The 14203-nt window shown below is 45.7% G+C and overlaps 1 protein-coding gene across 2 annotated transcripts in view; it reads left to right on the forward strand.

Moving 5' to 3' along the window:
- The window catches only part of Mtus2 (microtubule associated scaffold protein 2), a 368119-nt gene that overhangs the window by 249050 nt on the left and 104866 nt on the right, over positions 1–14203 (forward strand). For both annotated transcript variants that reach the window (XM_050161972.1, XM_050161973.1), the window contains exon 5: positions 5382–5543. In XM_050161972.1, the coding sequence (XP_050017929.1) occupies positions 5382–5543 (162 nt within the window). The remainder of the gene's footprint in view (positions 1–5381; positions 5544–14203) is intronic.

The following is a 14203-nucleotide window of genomic DNA, read 5'->3' on the forward strand; positions in this document are numbered from 1 at the left end:
GATTAAGGCCTATATGAGGGAACCACAGAATAAGGTATTTTTTTGTTGAGATATAATTCAAAGGCCATAAATTTTACCCTTCAAAATGTACAACCAATGGGTTTAGTGTGTTTATAGGGACATAAAACAAAATCTCTAATTCATTTTCCCCAAAGAAACTCCATGCCTGTCAGGTGACCACTCCCCATTTCCCAGTCCCTACCTCCTAACATGACCCATTCTGGACATTTCAAATAAATGAAACCATATAGCATCTCGCCCTTTCTATATGGCTTCTTTCACTTAGCATGGTGTTTTCAAAGCTAACTGTAGTAACTAGCACATGCCAGTCTTTCTTTCCTTCCTGTGACAGCTGGCTGATACTGTTGTCTAGATGTGCCATTTTCTTCCATTCATTGTTTGATGAGCATTTGGGTTTTTCCACTCAGTCATAAATTATGTCTCTATCAATGTTTATGCACAGATTTTAGGCTGTATATGTGATTTCATGTCTCTTGGGCATATACCTCAAGCAGAACTGTTGGTCATTTGTCTGTCTATACATTTTATTATAACTCTTCGTGTGTGTGTGTGTGTGTGTGTGTGTGTGTGTATGTGCATGTATATGCGCGTGCACGCATGTGCTCAAGAGACATTCGTCTGGTAGATGGGGTATAGTAACTTGTCGTGGGAGGAATATATGGACCATGCCTGAGACAGAAGGACATCATTTATGGCCTCGGCCCATTTGCTTGAACTTGATCACAGGCGTCAGCAGGGAGGATGGGGAATGTAGTTCACTTTACATCCAGGACTAAAGGAAAAGGCCTGAACAGACCTGACTCTCTGTCATCCGAAGCTTCGCCTCTGAGCTGTTCTACTTCACTGATTTCTTTTCTTGAAGCCAATACCATTCCAAGTGTGTTCACTCCAGAGTGAAATACCAGATGAGTCTCCCATCTTTGGTATTCTTACTTGGAAATTTGTCTTGGTTGGACTGGAGAGAGTTCAGCAATTATGAGCACTGGCTGCTCTTGCAGAGGATATGGTTGGGTTCCTAGCATGCACGTGAGGACTCACAGACATCTGCAAGCCCAGTTCCAGGGGATCCAACACCCCCTCCTGGCCTCCAAGGGCACTGCATGTGCGTACTTGCAGGCAAAAAGCAGGCAAAAAAACACTAGTCCACAACAAAAGGAAGAATAAAGAAGACCGTTTAAAAATTTGTCTTGCCTAACCTTGGTCCATTATTTTTTCACAGAGATTCTAGTCTCTGCTCAAGAAGCGCTATAAAAAAAAAAGTCACGTTTTAGTGAGAAACCACTTAATATTGAAAATATACAGCCAACCAAAGATTGCCATCTGCCATATACAAAGAACTAGAATAAACTCGGTATAAAGCCGGGTAAACTCCCATCCAGGGCATCTTAGGGAAGAGAAGGAAAACTTGAGTATCGGTAACTAGCTGAGAAGAAAGCATCTCAACTCTACAGCCTGATGGAGACTTCAGATCAACTAGTAACGCAGCCATCGGACTGCAGTGTGGAAGAGCGGATGTCACCCGCGTTCGCTTTGCTGTCTGTAGGTGAATCCCTACAAGCAATCTGGACCGCGTGTGTGGAGGCTTAGGGCAGCTGAACACATTTCCTCCTGTCCAATCAGTTTACTAGTAACGAGATGGGTACTGTCTTGTCTTCCTTGGGATTGGCAATCCATTTTGCTATTATTCCTACCATTTTCTGTGTGAAATGGCTCGTCATATTTTATTAAAGCAATTGTATTCCATCTTTTCTTGAGCCTTTTATCCTGATGGGATGATTGGGTTTTCCTCGCCGTTCCCCCATTTTCTCTTTCTATGTACTGCAGGCCATCTGATGTTAATCTTCAAAGACTTCCCAAGCCCCTTGGATAAATGGATTTATTAAAATGACTGACCGTGGAAATTAAAGTCAGCATGCAAGTTAATAACTAAGACATAAGAGCACCCGGGGTACCAGGCAGGAATATGCTGTCTTGCACTAACTCCTGCAAGAACTTTTTTTAATTTTTCATTTTCTTATTTTATGTCTGAGGGTTAGCCTACATGTGTGTGTGTATACCATGTATGTACCTAGTACTCAAGCAGGCCAGAAGAGGGTGCCTGTTCTCCTGGAGCTAGGGTTACAGTCAGTCGAGAGTGATCATATGGGTGCTGGAAACTGGACCCTGGTCCTCTGCAAGAACTTTTAACTGCTGAATCATCCTTCCAGACCCCTGCATCAACTCATCAACTTAAAAGTCCCCTGGCATTAGCCTTCAATTCTCATGGTAGTCTATAATGCCAATTTTCACACACACACACACACACACACACACACACACACACACACACACCCTTGAATGAAGAGACCAACACAAGGATGTAGCCAGTGTGAGAGACAGTATCTTTGCCTTGGACGGTTCCCATGTCTGTGCCTGGCTGGTGTTCTTGCTCTCCTGTGGTGAGGTGAAGAGGTGGATACATTGCCTGCCTCGTTCAGGCCAGAGCGGTGGAGGTTCACAGGAACGAGATGGCTAAGTGGGACCTGTCACTGCTAGTTGCCTAGATGCCTAGATGCCATGTTGCTAATCTTTTTTTTTTTAAACTCTTCCCAAGCAAGAGCTTGATGCTGTCCCCATGGGGTCAAGTACGTGGACATCCCTAGACTTCAGGGGCCATTTTCAGATTCAGGATGCTTTTCTCCTCCTGAACAGATATCTTTGATGACTGGCCAACAGGAGCCAGTTTTCAAAGAGTGGGCCTGTTTGTTACCAGCCATATTATACCAGTGGTGGGTGGAATTACGTTTTTTATACTTTTCTTCTTTTCAAGGTGGTAGAGGTCTGGCCTCAAAGGAAAGTGCATAGCTTCCTGACCCACGGAGCAAGTCCTTGCCATCCTGGAAGACAGCCAAGTCTCTAAATTGACATGTTCACTGGATAAATTGCGTATAACAACGTGACGCCAGTTGGGAGACGATTTGATAACAGGGCTTTTGAACTCTGCAAATGTTACCAAAAGAAAAATAGTCTGGTCTTAAGAAATGTTTGATAAATTGTTAAATAAAAGACAGTGTGGGGACTTGAGCACTCTATTTCGTTTCCACCGCGTGTTTCGTTGAATAGATTATGGTGGCGGCAGCGGGGTGCACATCAGCTGATTCCCCGTGAATTACCTCCAGCAGCTGAGCCCCACTTACCTTTGAAACACCCCCACAAGAGCTTAGAACGTCTCTGAATTCAGGCGCTGACTGATTGAGCGATAGCTGTTTAATTCTGGGCCCACTCAGTCTTTTACTCCTGTGATTTATGTCCCCTCCCATCACTGACTGCGCTGGCTTTTCACAGGCTCCTCGCATGCTTCTTTATCTGATACTGGCTCCGCAGACCCTGTTATGTGGACTTTTGGTGCTACTTGTGGGCTTGTGGAGGTCTCGCACATTCTCTTAGGGGTTTGGAACTGTTTAAACCTTGTACAGTGACCAAAGGGAACTGTGCCATGCCAGCTGCTCCAAGCAGTAGCCAGTTCTTTATCTGTCATTCTTAAAGTGGCTTTTCTCCCTGAACAACACCAGTCTCACCAATTTTAAGACACTCAGGACTTTCTGGGGAGAAAAGCAATGATCTCAGACTCCAAATAATTGAATGAAATCTCAAAATACCATGAATGTTGAGGCCATTTTAACAATGTCATCATTTTTATGCAGGCCAATATAAGTGAAATATGGTGACCCTCCTTTCAAAGAGATGAAAAGATATTTAGTCTCTCTCCAGTGCCTTGTCTGTCTTCCAGCTATCATCACTTGCTTTTCACAAATGGGCAGGTTTGTTCCAAATGAGCCCTGATCAGCCTCTCGCAGTTAGCAGAAGAGGTCCCATACCTCCTCCTCCCAGAGGGGCGTTTGGAAGCCTTCTCTTTTAAGGCCACTATCGTTGTCTTTAAGGGTCACATACAAAGTTTCAGAAGATGCAGAAGAATAGTTCAGGCCACACTGTTTCTACTGGACTCAGACCCAAGCTGCTCTTCAGGGTCCTGGATCCTCAGAGTATCGGAGCAGTTTGTGACAAACGGTCCTCCAGACAGAGACTGCTTCTCTCTGGGTAGCAAACTGCAGCTACCCATCCATTCCTTCTGCCTCCTGAATAAGTAAAGCTGGGGCTGGGCAGATGGCTCAGTGGTTAAGAGCCCTGGCTGCTCTTCTGGAGGACCTGGGTTCAATTTCCAGCACCCACGGGATGACTTGCACAACTTTGTCGTTCCAGTCTCAGGGGATCTGATGCCCTTTTCTGGTCTCTGTGTGCACTGCACACATGTGACTTGCATAGGTACAAGCGGGCAAAACACCCCTAAAATAAAATTTTAAAGTTTTCAGTAAAAATAAGTAAATAAAGTAGCAATGCAAGGAACTCTTGGCCTTAGAACAAATGCCCCATGCATCTGGAAGGTTTCCCCATCTCGGACCCTACTCCTATCCCACCCTATACCTCCACCCTATATCCCCACCCCACCTCTACCCTACATCCCCACCCCACCCTACATTCTCATCTCCACCCTACATCCCCACCTCCTCCCCCACCCTTAACCCCTACCCTGCGCCCCCACCCCAGGCCTCCTCTTCTGGATTCCCCAGATTCTGGAAACAAATGTCCTTGGCCAGGGAGACATATATGTAACCCCCGTCACTGGATATCTGTAGGTTCTACATCTGTGAATTAACCAATTGCAGAGAAAAGCTTCTCAGCCAAAAACTGTGTCTGTGCCAATATTCTCAGAACGTCCGTTGTCATTCCTCCCTAAACCTCAGCCATAACATCTCTCTGCATAGCATTTACATTGTATTGTTAATACGCAGGCATTACCAAAATTCTGGGCATGATCTGACGGTCACGGGAGCTTCTATAGACCTATGCGAACATCATACCATTTCACACAAGGACCTTGATCATCTACCATCCTGTGTTAATATCCACAGGGGGTCTGGGTACCACGGGGGACTGTGTTTTTACTCCCAACTCTCCTCCATGTCTCACACTCTATTTCAGAAGAACACTGCTCCCTCCACCCCCACAAGCTCCCCAGTTGATGCTTGTAACAGCAGTGTTACAGATACATGTAAAAAATATATGTGTGCATGTGTGCACATGGGCATACGGTTTGTACAGTTCCCTTCACTGCAGAGGGTCAGAATCACAGATACTACGTCCTGACTAAAGAGAGCTCTTTCCCACAGCCATTTCCAGCAGATTGCTTTTCAAGGTCACCCACTGAAAGGTGTGTTCCTGAGCAGATGGCGGCCTTAGGATTGGCTGGCCAAGCCTGAATGGCAGGTGGGTCCATCCATCTTTCGCGAAGTTGTAATGAACCTGTTCTCTGCCTCCCACAGGCTCCACCTTTGGGACTGAAGAGCAGCCACCTCTGAAGCCAACTCTGCCTTCTAAGGACACACCCAAGGGAGCCGGCCGGGCAGCCCCTGCATCTACCTCCAATGCAACAACACCACGCAGAAGTTTACTTCCAGCACCAAAATCCACCTCCACGCCTGCTGGTAAGACCTTCCGCCTCTCAGGAGCTCCACAGTGGAGTCTTTGAAAGTCCCTCTGTCCAACAGCTGCTTAGAAGAGATGACGGAGGAGTTTTTTTTTTTTTAATATTCATCAAGAGGGCAAAGATTTATTCTTTTTTTTTGTAAGTTGCTTTTAGTCATGGTATTTCTTTTAATTTATTTATTTATTAAAGATTTCTGCCTCCTCCCTGACACCGCCTCCCATTTCCCTCCCCTTCCCCCAATCAAGTCCCCCTCCCTCGTCAGCCCGAAGAGCAATCAGGGTTCCCTGCCCTGTGGGAAGTCCAAGGACCACCCACCTCCATCCAGGTCTAGTAAGAGGCATTTAAAGTTAATAAATACTACAACATATTTGTGTGTTTACACTCTCCTCCGCTTGTCTGCTAACCCTCTCAATGACACCATTTTCATTTGAGGAAGCAAGAGCCAAGCTGTTTTTAAGAAGTCTGGCCCTTGGCTAGGGGCAAACCTTGGCTCTTGAAACCATTTGAAAGGCTTTAGGGCAAGCTCACCCAGGGCCTCAGAACGCAAAGGGAACTGCTGCCCTCTGCTGGCTGTGAACTTAAACCGGCAAAACTGGACAGATCCCAGCAGATTGGGTAGCTTGTGTTCCAGCAATGGCTCCAGAGCCATGGTTGTGACTAGCTCCATTTAAGTAGCGCAGACAACCTGCCTCTCCATGCCCCACGCGTGTGCAGGGATTCCAGAGAAGGCCACTGTGGCCAGACACTGCCCAGGTGGCCCACGTTTGGCTCCGTCTTGCTTTCCTCCTCCATATCTCACACAAGGAACCTGTCCCCCTTAGCAATGTCTGTGGGTATGGTTCCTAGTTCTCCACTGTAAAGTTCGGCATTGTGAAGACAGAACGGAGGCTGAGCCCGGATCCACTGTAGAGAGCGCGTTCAGATCAGTGGTTTTTTTCCTCCCTATTTTCCTCCTGTGATTATAGCCAGCTGTCTACCACTGTGCATGCATAAGAACTGGATGGCATTGCGAGCTGCAAGGCGTGGTTAAGTTTTGTTGTTGTTGTTCTTCTGTCCACTTGGCTCATCTGGAAAGGAGAATGTCAGCTGAGAAAATGCCCTCACCAGAGCGCCTATAGGCAAGCCTTGGGGCATGTTCATGGTTAATGATTGATGTGAGAGGGTCTGGCCCACTTTGGACATTGCGCAGTCCTGGGCTTGCTCTCCCAGAATGTGTAACAAAGCCTGCTTAACAAGCCCTGGGGAGCAAGCTCGGAAGCAGCATTCTCCTGTGGCCTCTGCATCAGTGGCCACCAACTTCTCTTCATGATGAACTGTGGGCTGAAAGATGTAACAAGCCCTGTGCAGCTGTGGTTGTTGTTTTATCTTTGCTCTTTGGGGGGCCTGCCACCCAGCTCCCATATAATCACATGGAGACTTATTCTTTCTTATGATTGCCTGGTCTTAGCTTGGCTTATTTCTAGCCAGATTTTCTTAAATTATCCCAAATACCTTTTGCCTCTGAACTTTTACCTTTCTCTATTTCTGTATTTCTCTTCTTCCCTGCTTATTCCATGTCTGTGGCAGTGTGGCTGGCGCCCAGCAGCCTCTTCTCCTTTCCACACTCCTCTCTCTTCTATTTTTCCCTTCTATTTATGCTCTCTACCCAGCAGCCCCACCTGACTGTCCCTCTCCTGCCTAGCTATTGGATGTTCAGTTCTCTATTAGACCAATCAGGTATTTTAGACAGACAGAGAATCACAGCTTCAAAAATCCCGAAGTGTGACAGATGCTATATACCAATGACAGCCTTCCTGGGGCATTCCTGTCAGGATTAAAAAATATTACACTGCCCTAAAGAGGACTTAGTCCGCAGGCTGCAGAATCACAAATGCATGTGTTGTTCGATGTAGGCTCTAGGAATCTTCCCCAAAAACAGATGAACAAAAATCCAGCGCATCGGTGTCTAGAGTTGAAGAGGACTGAAAGCCCCTCACCTGCCTGTTCCTAGGGACTGGACAGAAGCACTTCCAGGACGCTCGGTAGTATGGCTGTCCTAAGATGGGGAATGGTTTTCTCTAAATAGGGACATGTGACACCATTTATCTGCTTATACTAAGATAAGAAATAGAAAAATAAACTATGAATTTTTAAAAGATTATGCATAGGGGAAAAAGAGATTTAGGAGGAAGACTAGAGATTGAAGTCGATGACAGTATTTGGACACTTGTTTTTTGTTTGGTCTCAATATTGAGTGCAATTGTATACTGATGCTAAGTTCTAAAAGAGCAGATCTGAGAGGTCCTGCAGAAGCTGGGCAGGATGCTATGCAGATGTCATCCCACCAGTCAAGAGGCAGGTGGAGCTCTGTGGATCTGAAGCCAGCGTGGTTTACACAGCAAGTTCCAGTCCAGCCAGGACAAAATAGCAGGGCCCTATCTCAATTAACAGATGAATAACTGAGTACATGAGTTAATAAATGAATAGTGAAGCCTGTCGTGGCAGAAGCATGGAAATTAGGTGACTTCATTCAGCCCCACGATTCGGCATGGCTCCCTGCTGGGATATTCCCTAGACTCGGGAAGATTCTAACAAGGATGCCAGAGCGGGTTGTCAGTAACCTATCCTGTTGGCGGTGCTGCCGCCTCGTGACGCTTCGTGTTCTGATAGTCCAAGTTTGTGTGCCACGTGACAAGATGACATAAGGGCATTTCACTTGTATTTTAATAGATAAAACTTGCCTGAGGATCAGAAAAGTAAAACAGCCCCACTGGCCAGCCTTATAGACCAGGCAACAGTAACACACACCTTTAATCCCAGTAGCCACACCAGCTGCCATAGAAACCAGGCGGTAGCAGGGAATGCTTTTAATCTCAGAACTAGAGAAGATATAAAAAGGGAGGAGACAGCTCTCAGACACAGTCTCATTCTGAGATTCCTGGAGGCAGGATCGCCTTTTTGGACTGAGGTCGAGATAAGAGCCAGTGACTGGCTGCTTTGCTTTTTGGCTCTTCAGGCTGAACCCCAATTTCTCTCTCTGAGTTTTTATTAATCATACTTCATATGGGTGACATATGAACTCATCTTTAAGAAGATGAGTTGATCTTAAAGTTGATCTTTAAGAAGAGATCTCAGCTCTGTCCACTGAAAAGTTGTAAGTAACTAAAGCAATAGCAATGAGCTCAGGTTATATCAAAATGTATTTACCATTTAAAGTAGGCAGGAGTGAGCTAGCAAGGCAGCTCAGTTGGTAAGTTACTTGCCATGCATGGATGAGGACCTGGGTTTGATCCCTGGAATCCCTTATAAAACATCTGGGCATGGTGGCACATGCTCATAATCCCAGCACCAAGGAGGATATGGGTAGATCGCAGAGGCCTTGGTGGCCAGCCAACCTGATGTGTAAGTTGCAGGCCAAGGTGAGACACTATTATCTCAAAAGAGAAGGTGAATTGCATCCTAAAGAAAGATACCTGGAGTTGACCTCTAGTTTCCATATGCATGTGTGCATGTGCACACACACACACACACACACACACACTGAATAAATACATGGTTCCATGCTGAAAATGGGGAATTTTAGACCCCAGGACAGTGCAGTAGGATAAGCTCATGGTTACACATATTGACTGGCCGAGTGCTTTAGTGGAGGCAAAGTTAAATGAAAGTGGGATGTTTTAAGTGTTGAAAATAAAGAGAAAGCAGGTTTTAAAAAACATTTTGTTAAGTACTTCTGCTACTTAGGTTGTCTGACGTACCGTTTCTTTCACATTTTATATAGAAATACTTCCCTCTCTGAGCCAACTTGTCTTTCCTTCAGGTCATCACGTAGTGTGGCCTCTTCAGGAAATTTCCCGTTACTAGCTCTTCTCTCCCAGGTTATTATCTAAGGATTCCTGTGTCTGCCGTCTCTCTGACCCTGATTTCACTAGCTGGCCTGGGACTGGCTATGTGGATCAGGCTAGACTTGAACATTCAGATTTGGCCTCTCAAGTGCTGGAGCTAAAGGTAGGCACTCCCATGTCCAGGCACACATGCCTTTTTTCCTTTATCCCAAATCCTTTGCCACCAACAGGGAACCCAGAAAACTCCAGGCTACTAGCAAATACCCATTGGAAGAGGGAGAGGCCCTGCTCCCTGATGGTTCTCTCCACTGATGACTCTGGGGCAAGGAGAAAATGAGAACTAAAAATTACTTGAGACTTTCTGTGGGTGCTCAGCAAGGTGTGCCAGCTCCCCGGAGTAAGCGAGAGGCATCCCCCCACTTTCCGCTGGTCCATGGTCAATAGGAGCCTTGCTGCTCTAGCGCTTTAGTGCCGTACCATGAGGAAGTGTGCTTCTTATGAACACACAGAAACAAAGCCCAACCAGAGGCCCACGTGGCAGACACAGCGGGCAGGAGCCTCCAGCTCTCCCTCTGCAGTGTCTTCTCCATGGCTGGCAACTATTTCAGTCTTGCTCTGTGAGTTCTGTGTCCTCATCCAGGGTCTGCAGCAAATCACAGTCCCAGCCGTAAAACACTTAGCTAATTCCGAGTGCAATTTGTTGTTGTACTGGGAGCAGCGGGCTGCATTCCTGCCGCCCAGCTCCCACATGGCTAGCTTAGCCCCAGAAATAACAACACACAAATTGTATTCTTTTAAATACTGCCTGGCCCATTATCTATAGCCTCTTATTGGCTAATTCTCACATCTTGCTTAACCCATATTTAATAATCTGTGTTATTAAGACACGAGGTGGTGTCTTACCAGGAAGGATTCTAGCCTACATCCAACTGGGGTCGGAGAATCATGGCGACTGCCTGACTCAGCTTTCTTTCTCCCAGAATTCTGTTCTGTCTACTCTACCCACCTAAGGGCTGGCCTATCAAACGCCAAGCAGTTTCTTTATTAATTAACCAGTGAAAGCAACAGATAGATAGATGACACTCCCACATCAATTTGTTAAGTATTGACCATATCTACTCAGAACTATCCTTGAATGGAGCTGGGAAGCTCTGCATTTGATTTTCAAGAGATAGATAGATAGATAGATAGATAGATAGATAGATAGATAGAGATTTTTGTTTTAATATAGGTTGTTTTACCAGCATATATATCTGTGTTCTTGCAAGACCCACAGGGGCCAAAAGCAAGTACTGGGTCCTCTGGAACTGTATGTAGTTACAGGTGATTCTGAGCTGCCATGTGGATGATGGGAACTGAGCCTGGATCCTCTGTAAGAGCAACAAATGCTCTTAACTACTGAGCCATCTCTCTAGTCCTGAGACATAAGAGTTTTTAGACTCAGATATGCCTGTACACACAGACAGAAGGATCTTAGATTCTAGTTCAGTCTGAACTACATAGGGAGACCCTGTCTTAAAATTCAAAACAAGCAAAAATATAAAGCACATTTAGGCATTCTCCCACCAATGACTCAAGAGAGGAACTCTTTAAACATTACCCATTCCCTTCTGTTATAAAAATAAGTTGAGGATCTCACACCACTCACGGTATGGACCTCTGACTGTGCCCTTTGGGAGCCTGACATCGCCTGCTGCCCACATTTCTAGCCACGAAATGGAATGCACAGTTGATCCTAGCCATTGGCCTCCACCCTGCCAGTTTCACTGACTGGGTGAGATAACAGCTTGAGCCAGGCTGGGGCAAACTGCTTGCTATCCTGTCTCCACTACCAAGAGGTTAAGAGGCATACGTGGTGGCTTTGTTTATGTATACACCCAGCTGGGATTAGGAGGAGATCATAAATATTGCAACCAAGCCATCAAAATAAGAGGTGGGTTAGCCAAAAAGCCAAAGTGTGTTTTAAATATACTGCATAACTTTCTTTCCACGCCTGGTAGACCTTTGCAAATTTCACAGTGACTGTCAATAGTAGTTAAATTGTAATACGGAATTTCTCACTTGGCACTTATTGCCTGGCTCTGCATTTCTAAGTGAATTAAAATCAAGTTTTCTGCTGGTGTATGTTGTCACAATAATTGACCCACAGAGGGCAGGGCGGCAGATTGGTCACATACTGAACAATTGCATGGCTTGGGCTGTGAGGTTGGGAATGAGTTCTTAGACAGCATGCATCCTTACTGTTTTAACCCCACATGGGAAACGACTCCTTCTCTTCCTCCTTCTCCTTTTCTCCCTCTTCCTCCTCTTCCCTTTCCTTCTTCTCTTCTCTTACTCTTCCTTTTCCTCCTCTTCCTTTTCTCTTCCTCCTCTCCTCCTCTTTCTCCTGTTGCCTCCTCTTCCTTGTCTTTCTTTTTTCTTTGCTTTGCACAACACAGGCCATCAAACTCTGAGCCTTTTCATGCTCTCCCCACTGAGCCACATCCCAGCTCTGGCAGCATTTCTGAACTTGCCAATATGAAGCTAATGGTGACTGGGCTATCATGCCTCTGTACCACCTGCTTAATGATTCCCATCTACTGTTGAAGATGGCCTGTGCCAGCCACCGGACAGACCTTCAGATGCGCAGTTGTATCCTCTAACCTGAATTTCTAATGGAAAGTTTTTGTGGGGGATTTTTTTTTTCCTGGTTCATTCCTCAACAAGAGTCTAAGCGCGTGCTGTATCCATGATTTAGATGCAAGGATAATTGAGACATCTGTTTCCTTAGGAACTCACAGTAAGGAAAATGGATTTATAACTTAATAATTAGAGTGGAAGCAAGAGGTTCATAATCTTCTATCTGAAGTCTAGTTGAATCTAACAAGCCAGAAAGCCATCGTGAGGTGGAGGTAAGGCCAAATGGCTTGCTCTTTATTGGTGACTTATCTAATAATTTCTGTATGGTGCTTGTTTAGTCGCTAAGTGTTTGCCATTTGCCTACTTTCCAAGTTCTGATGTAGTGTTAAGAGTGGTGAGACTGCGTCCCCGGCACCCGGCCGCCCTTATGGCTAGCTTATGCCCGAAATAATTACACAGAAACTGTATTCTTTTAAACACTGCCTGGCCCGTTATCTGTAGCCTCTTATTGGCTAGCTCTTACATATTAATCTAACCCATTTCTAATAATCTGTATAGAACATGAGGTGGCTTACCAGGGAGGATCTTAACCTGCGTCTGTCTGGAGTGGGAGAATCATGGCGACTCTCTGACTCAGTTTCTTTCTTCCAGTATTCTGTTCTGTTTACTCTACCCACCTAAGGGTTGGCCTATCAAGGGGCCTAGGCAGTTTCTTTATTAATAAGAAATCACTCCCACATCATCCTGAAACGGTGCAGGGTGTTCAAGCAAGGGCAGTGTGACACAGGCATTGGCAAATCTAAACATCCAAGGGGCAAAATGAGAAAAATGCAAACACCGGGCTTGGTGCTTCCTGACCCCAAAGCAAAGTCCAAAGCAAACTGAGGAACAGGCTGTCACTCATCTTTCTCCCTGTCACAAATGTTGAAGTCATAGGGCTGAGAATTGACAACTGCAGCGAGGACTGGCGAGGTTTTACAAATGGAAACACACTCTGAAGCTTCTTCTCATGATACTCTGTGGAGCCGGGAGGATGGCTCAGTGGATAAAGGTGCTTGCTGCCATGCCTGGAAACCAGGGCTCGATCCCCAGAAGCCATGTGGTGGAAGGAGAGAGCCCATGCCACACATGTTCTGTTGCTCAGGCTGTAAGTGGAGAGTCCCCAGGTATTTCAGGACCTTGGCCTTGGACCGTGGAGAGGGCTTTATTTCAAGATCCTCGCGAAAAGCTTTTGTGTTGTTCACATGTCAAATACAAAATCCCTTTCTGGTGCATTGAACCAAATAATTTTACAGAAATAGCCGGTCTTCACGCATTGACTTGGTAACAGGGCCGCACTAGCCTGATAAATAGGAAAGTGTTTTCAGTTGAAACTATTGATCAGAATATAGATTACTTCATGGTCAACGTGCCTCTGATTCTGTCAGGCGCATATGATGGAGCATATAAAATCCAACTCTTTCCACGCTAAGCTGGGAAAAGATTTCTTCTGGTTATGTAGAAAACAACTTATCATTTAAGTTTCTTTCTACCTAATAAAAATATTCCCTAAGACTCGCAAGGCTGTCAGTCTACAGACTATAAACCCCATGTGTCATAAAAATGACTTTTGCCTCTTTAGAGGAATGTTGAATTAAGCGTCACACATGGAGGGATCTCTGGGCACACTGTAATTTTCAAAATGTGAGTCGCTGATCAAAGTCATCTGCGTGTGTTCAAGGGAAAGGTTGATGCTCGGGGACCAGGAAGATGCTGCCACTGTCTCTCCCCGCTTCATTCTTGCTGCTCACACACCGCCCGCCCTTCCTGACTACATAGTAAAGACATTGGGAAAGAGCTGGAAAGAAAGACTGAACATTAGAAAAAAAAGAGAAGGCAAGCAGTGGGCCATTGCCTGTTGCTGGGATGTTTGTTGAAGACAGTTGAGGGGAGAGGCTGTTCTTAAAAGCCATGCCTGGTTCCCATGACTTCTTGTGCTTAACTCCGAGAGCAAGCTCACCTTGGATAGTGATGAGAAAATCATAGTTCTCACAGCATGGTTATTCCTGTTGGCTCAGGGATGTTCACCAACATCCCAGAAGGAGAACCGGGAGGCAACGAGACAGAGTTCAGTTAGAAGCAGCATCCGCAGTTCAGCGTAGATGCTCCTCTTATTACTCGGTGTTGAGCAGCCTCCCCAGGGCCAAGTTTGAATTGCTATTACAGGCTGAGCTGA

This window comes from Alexandromys fortis, unplaced genomic scaffold, assembly GCF_014885135.2.
Source record: "Alexandromys fortis isolate MF-2015 unplaced genomic scaffold, M_Fortis_MF-2015_v1.1 scaffold_118, whole genome shotgun sequence".
Classification (NCBI taxonomy): Eukaryota; Metazoa; Chordata; class Mammalia; order Rodentia; family Cricetidae; genus Alexandromys; species Alexandromys fortis.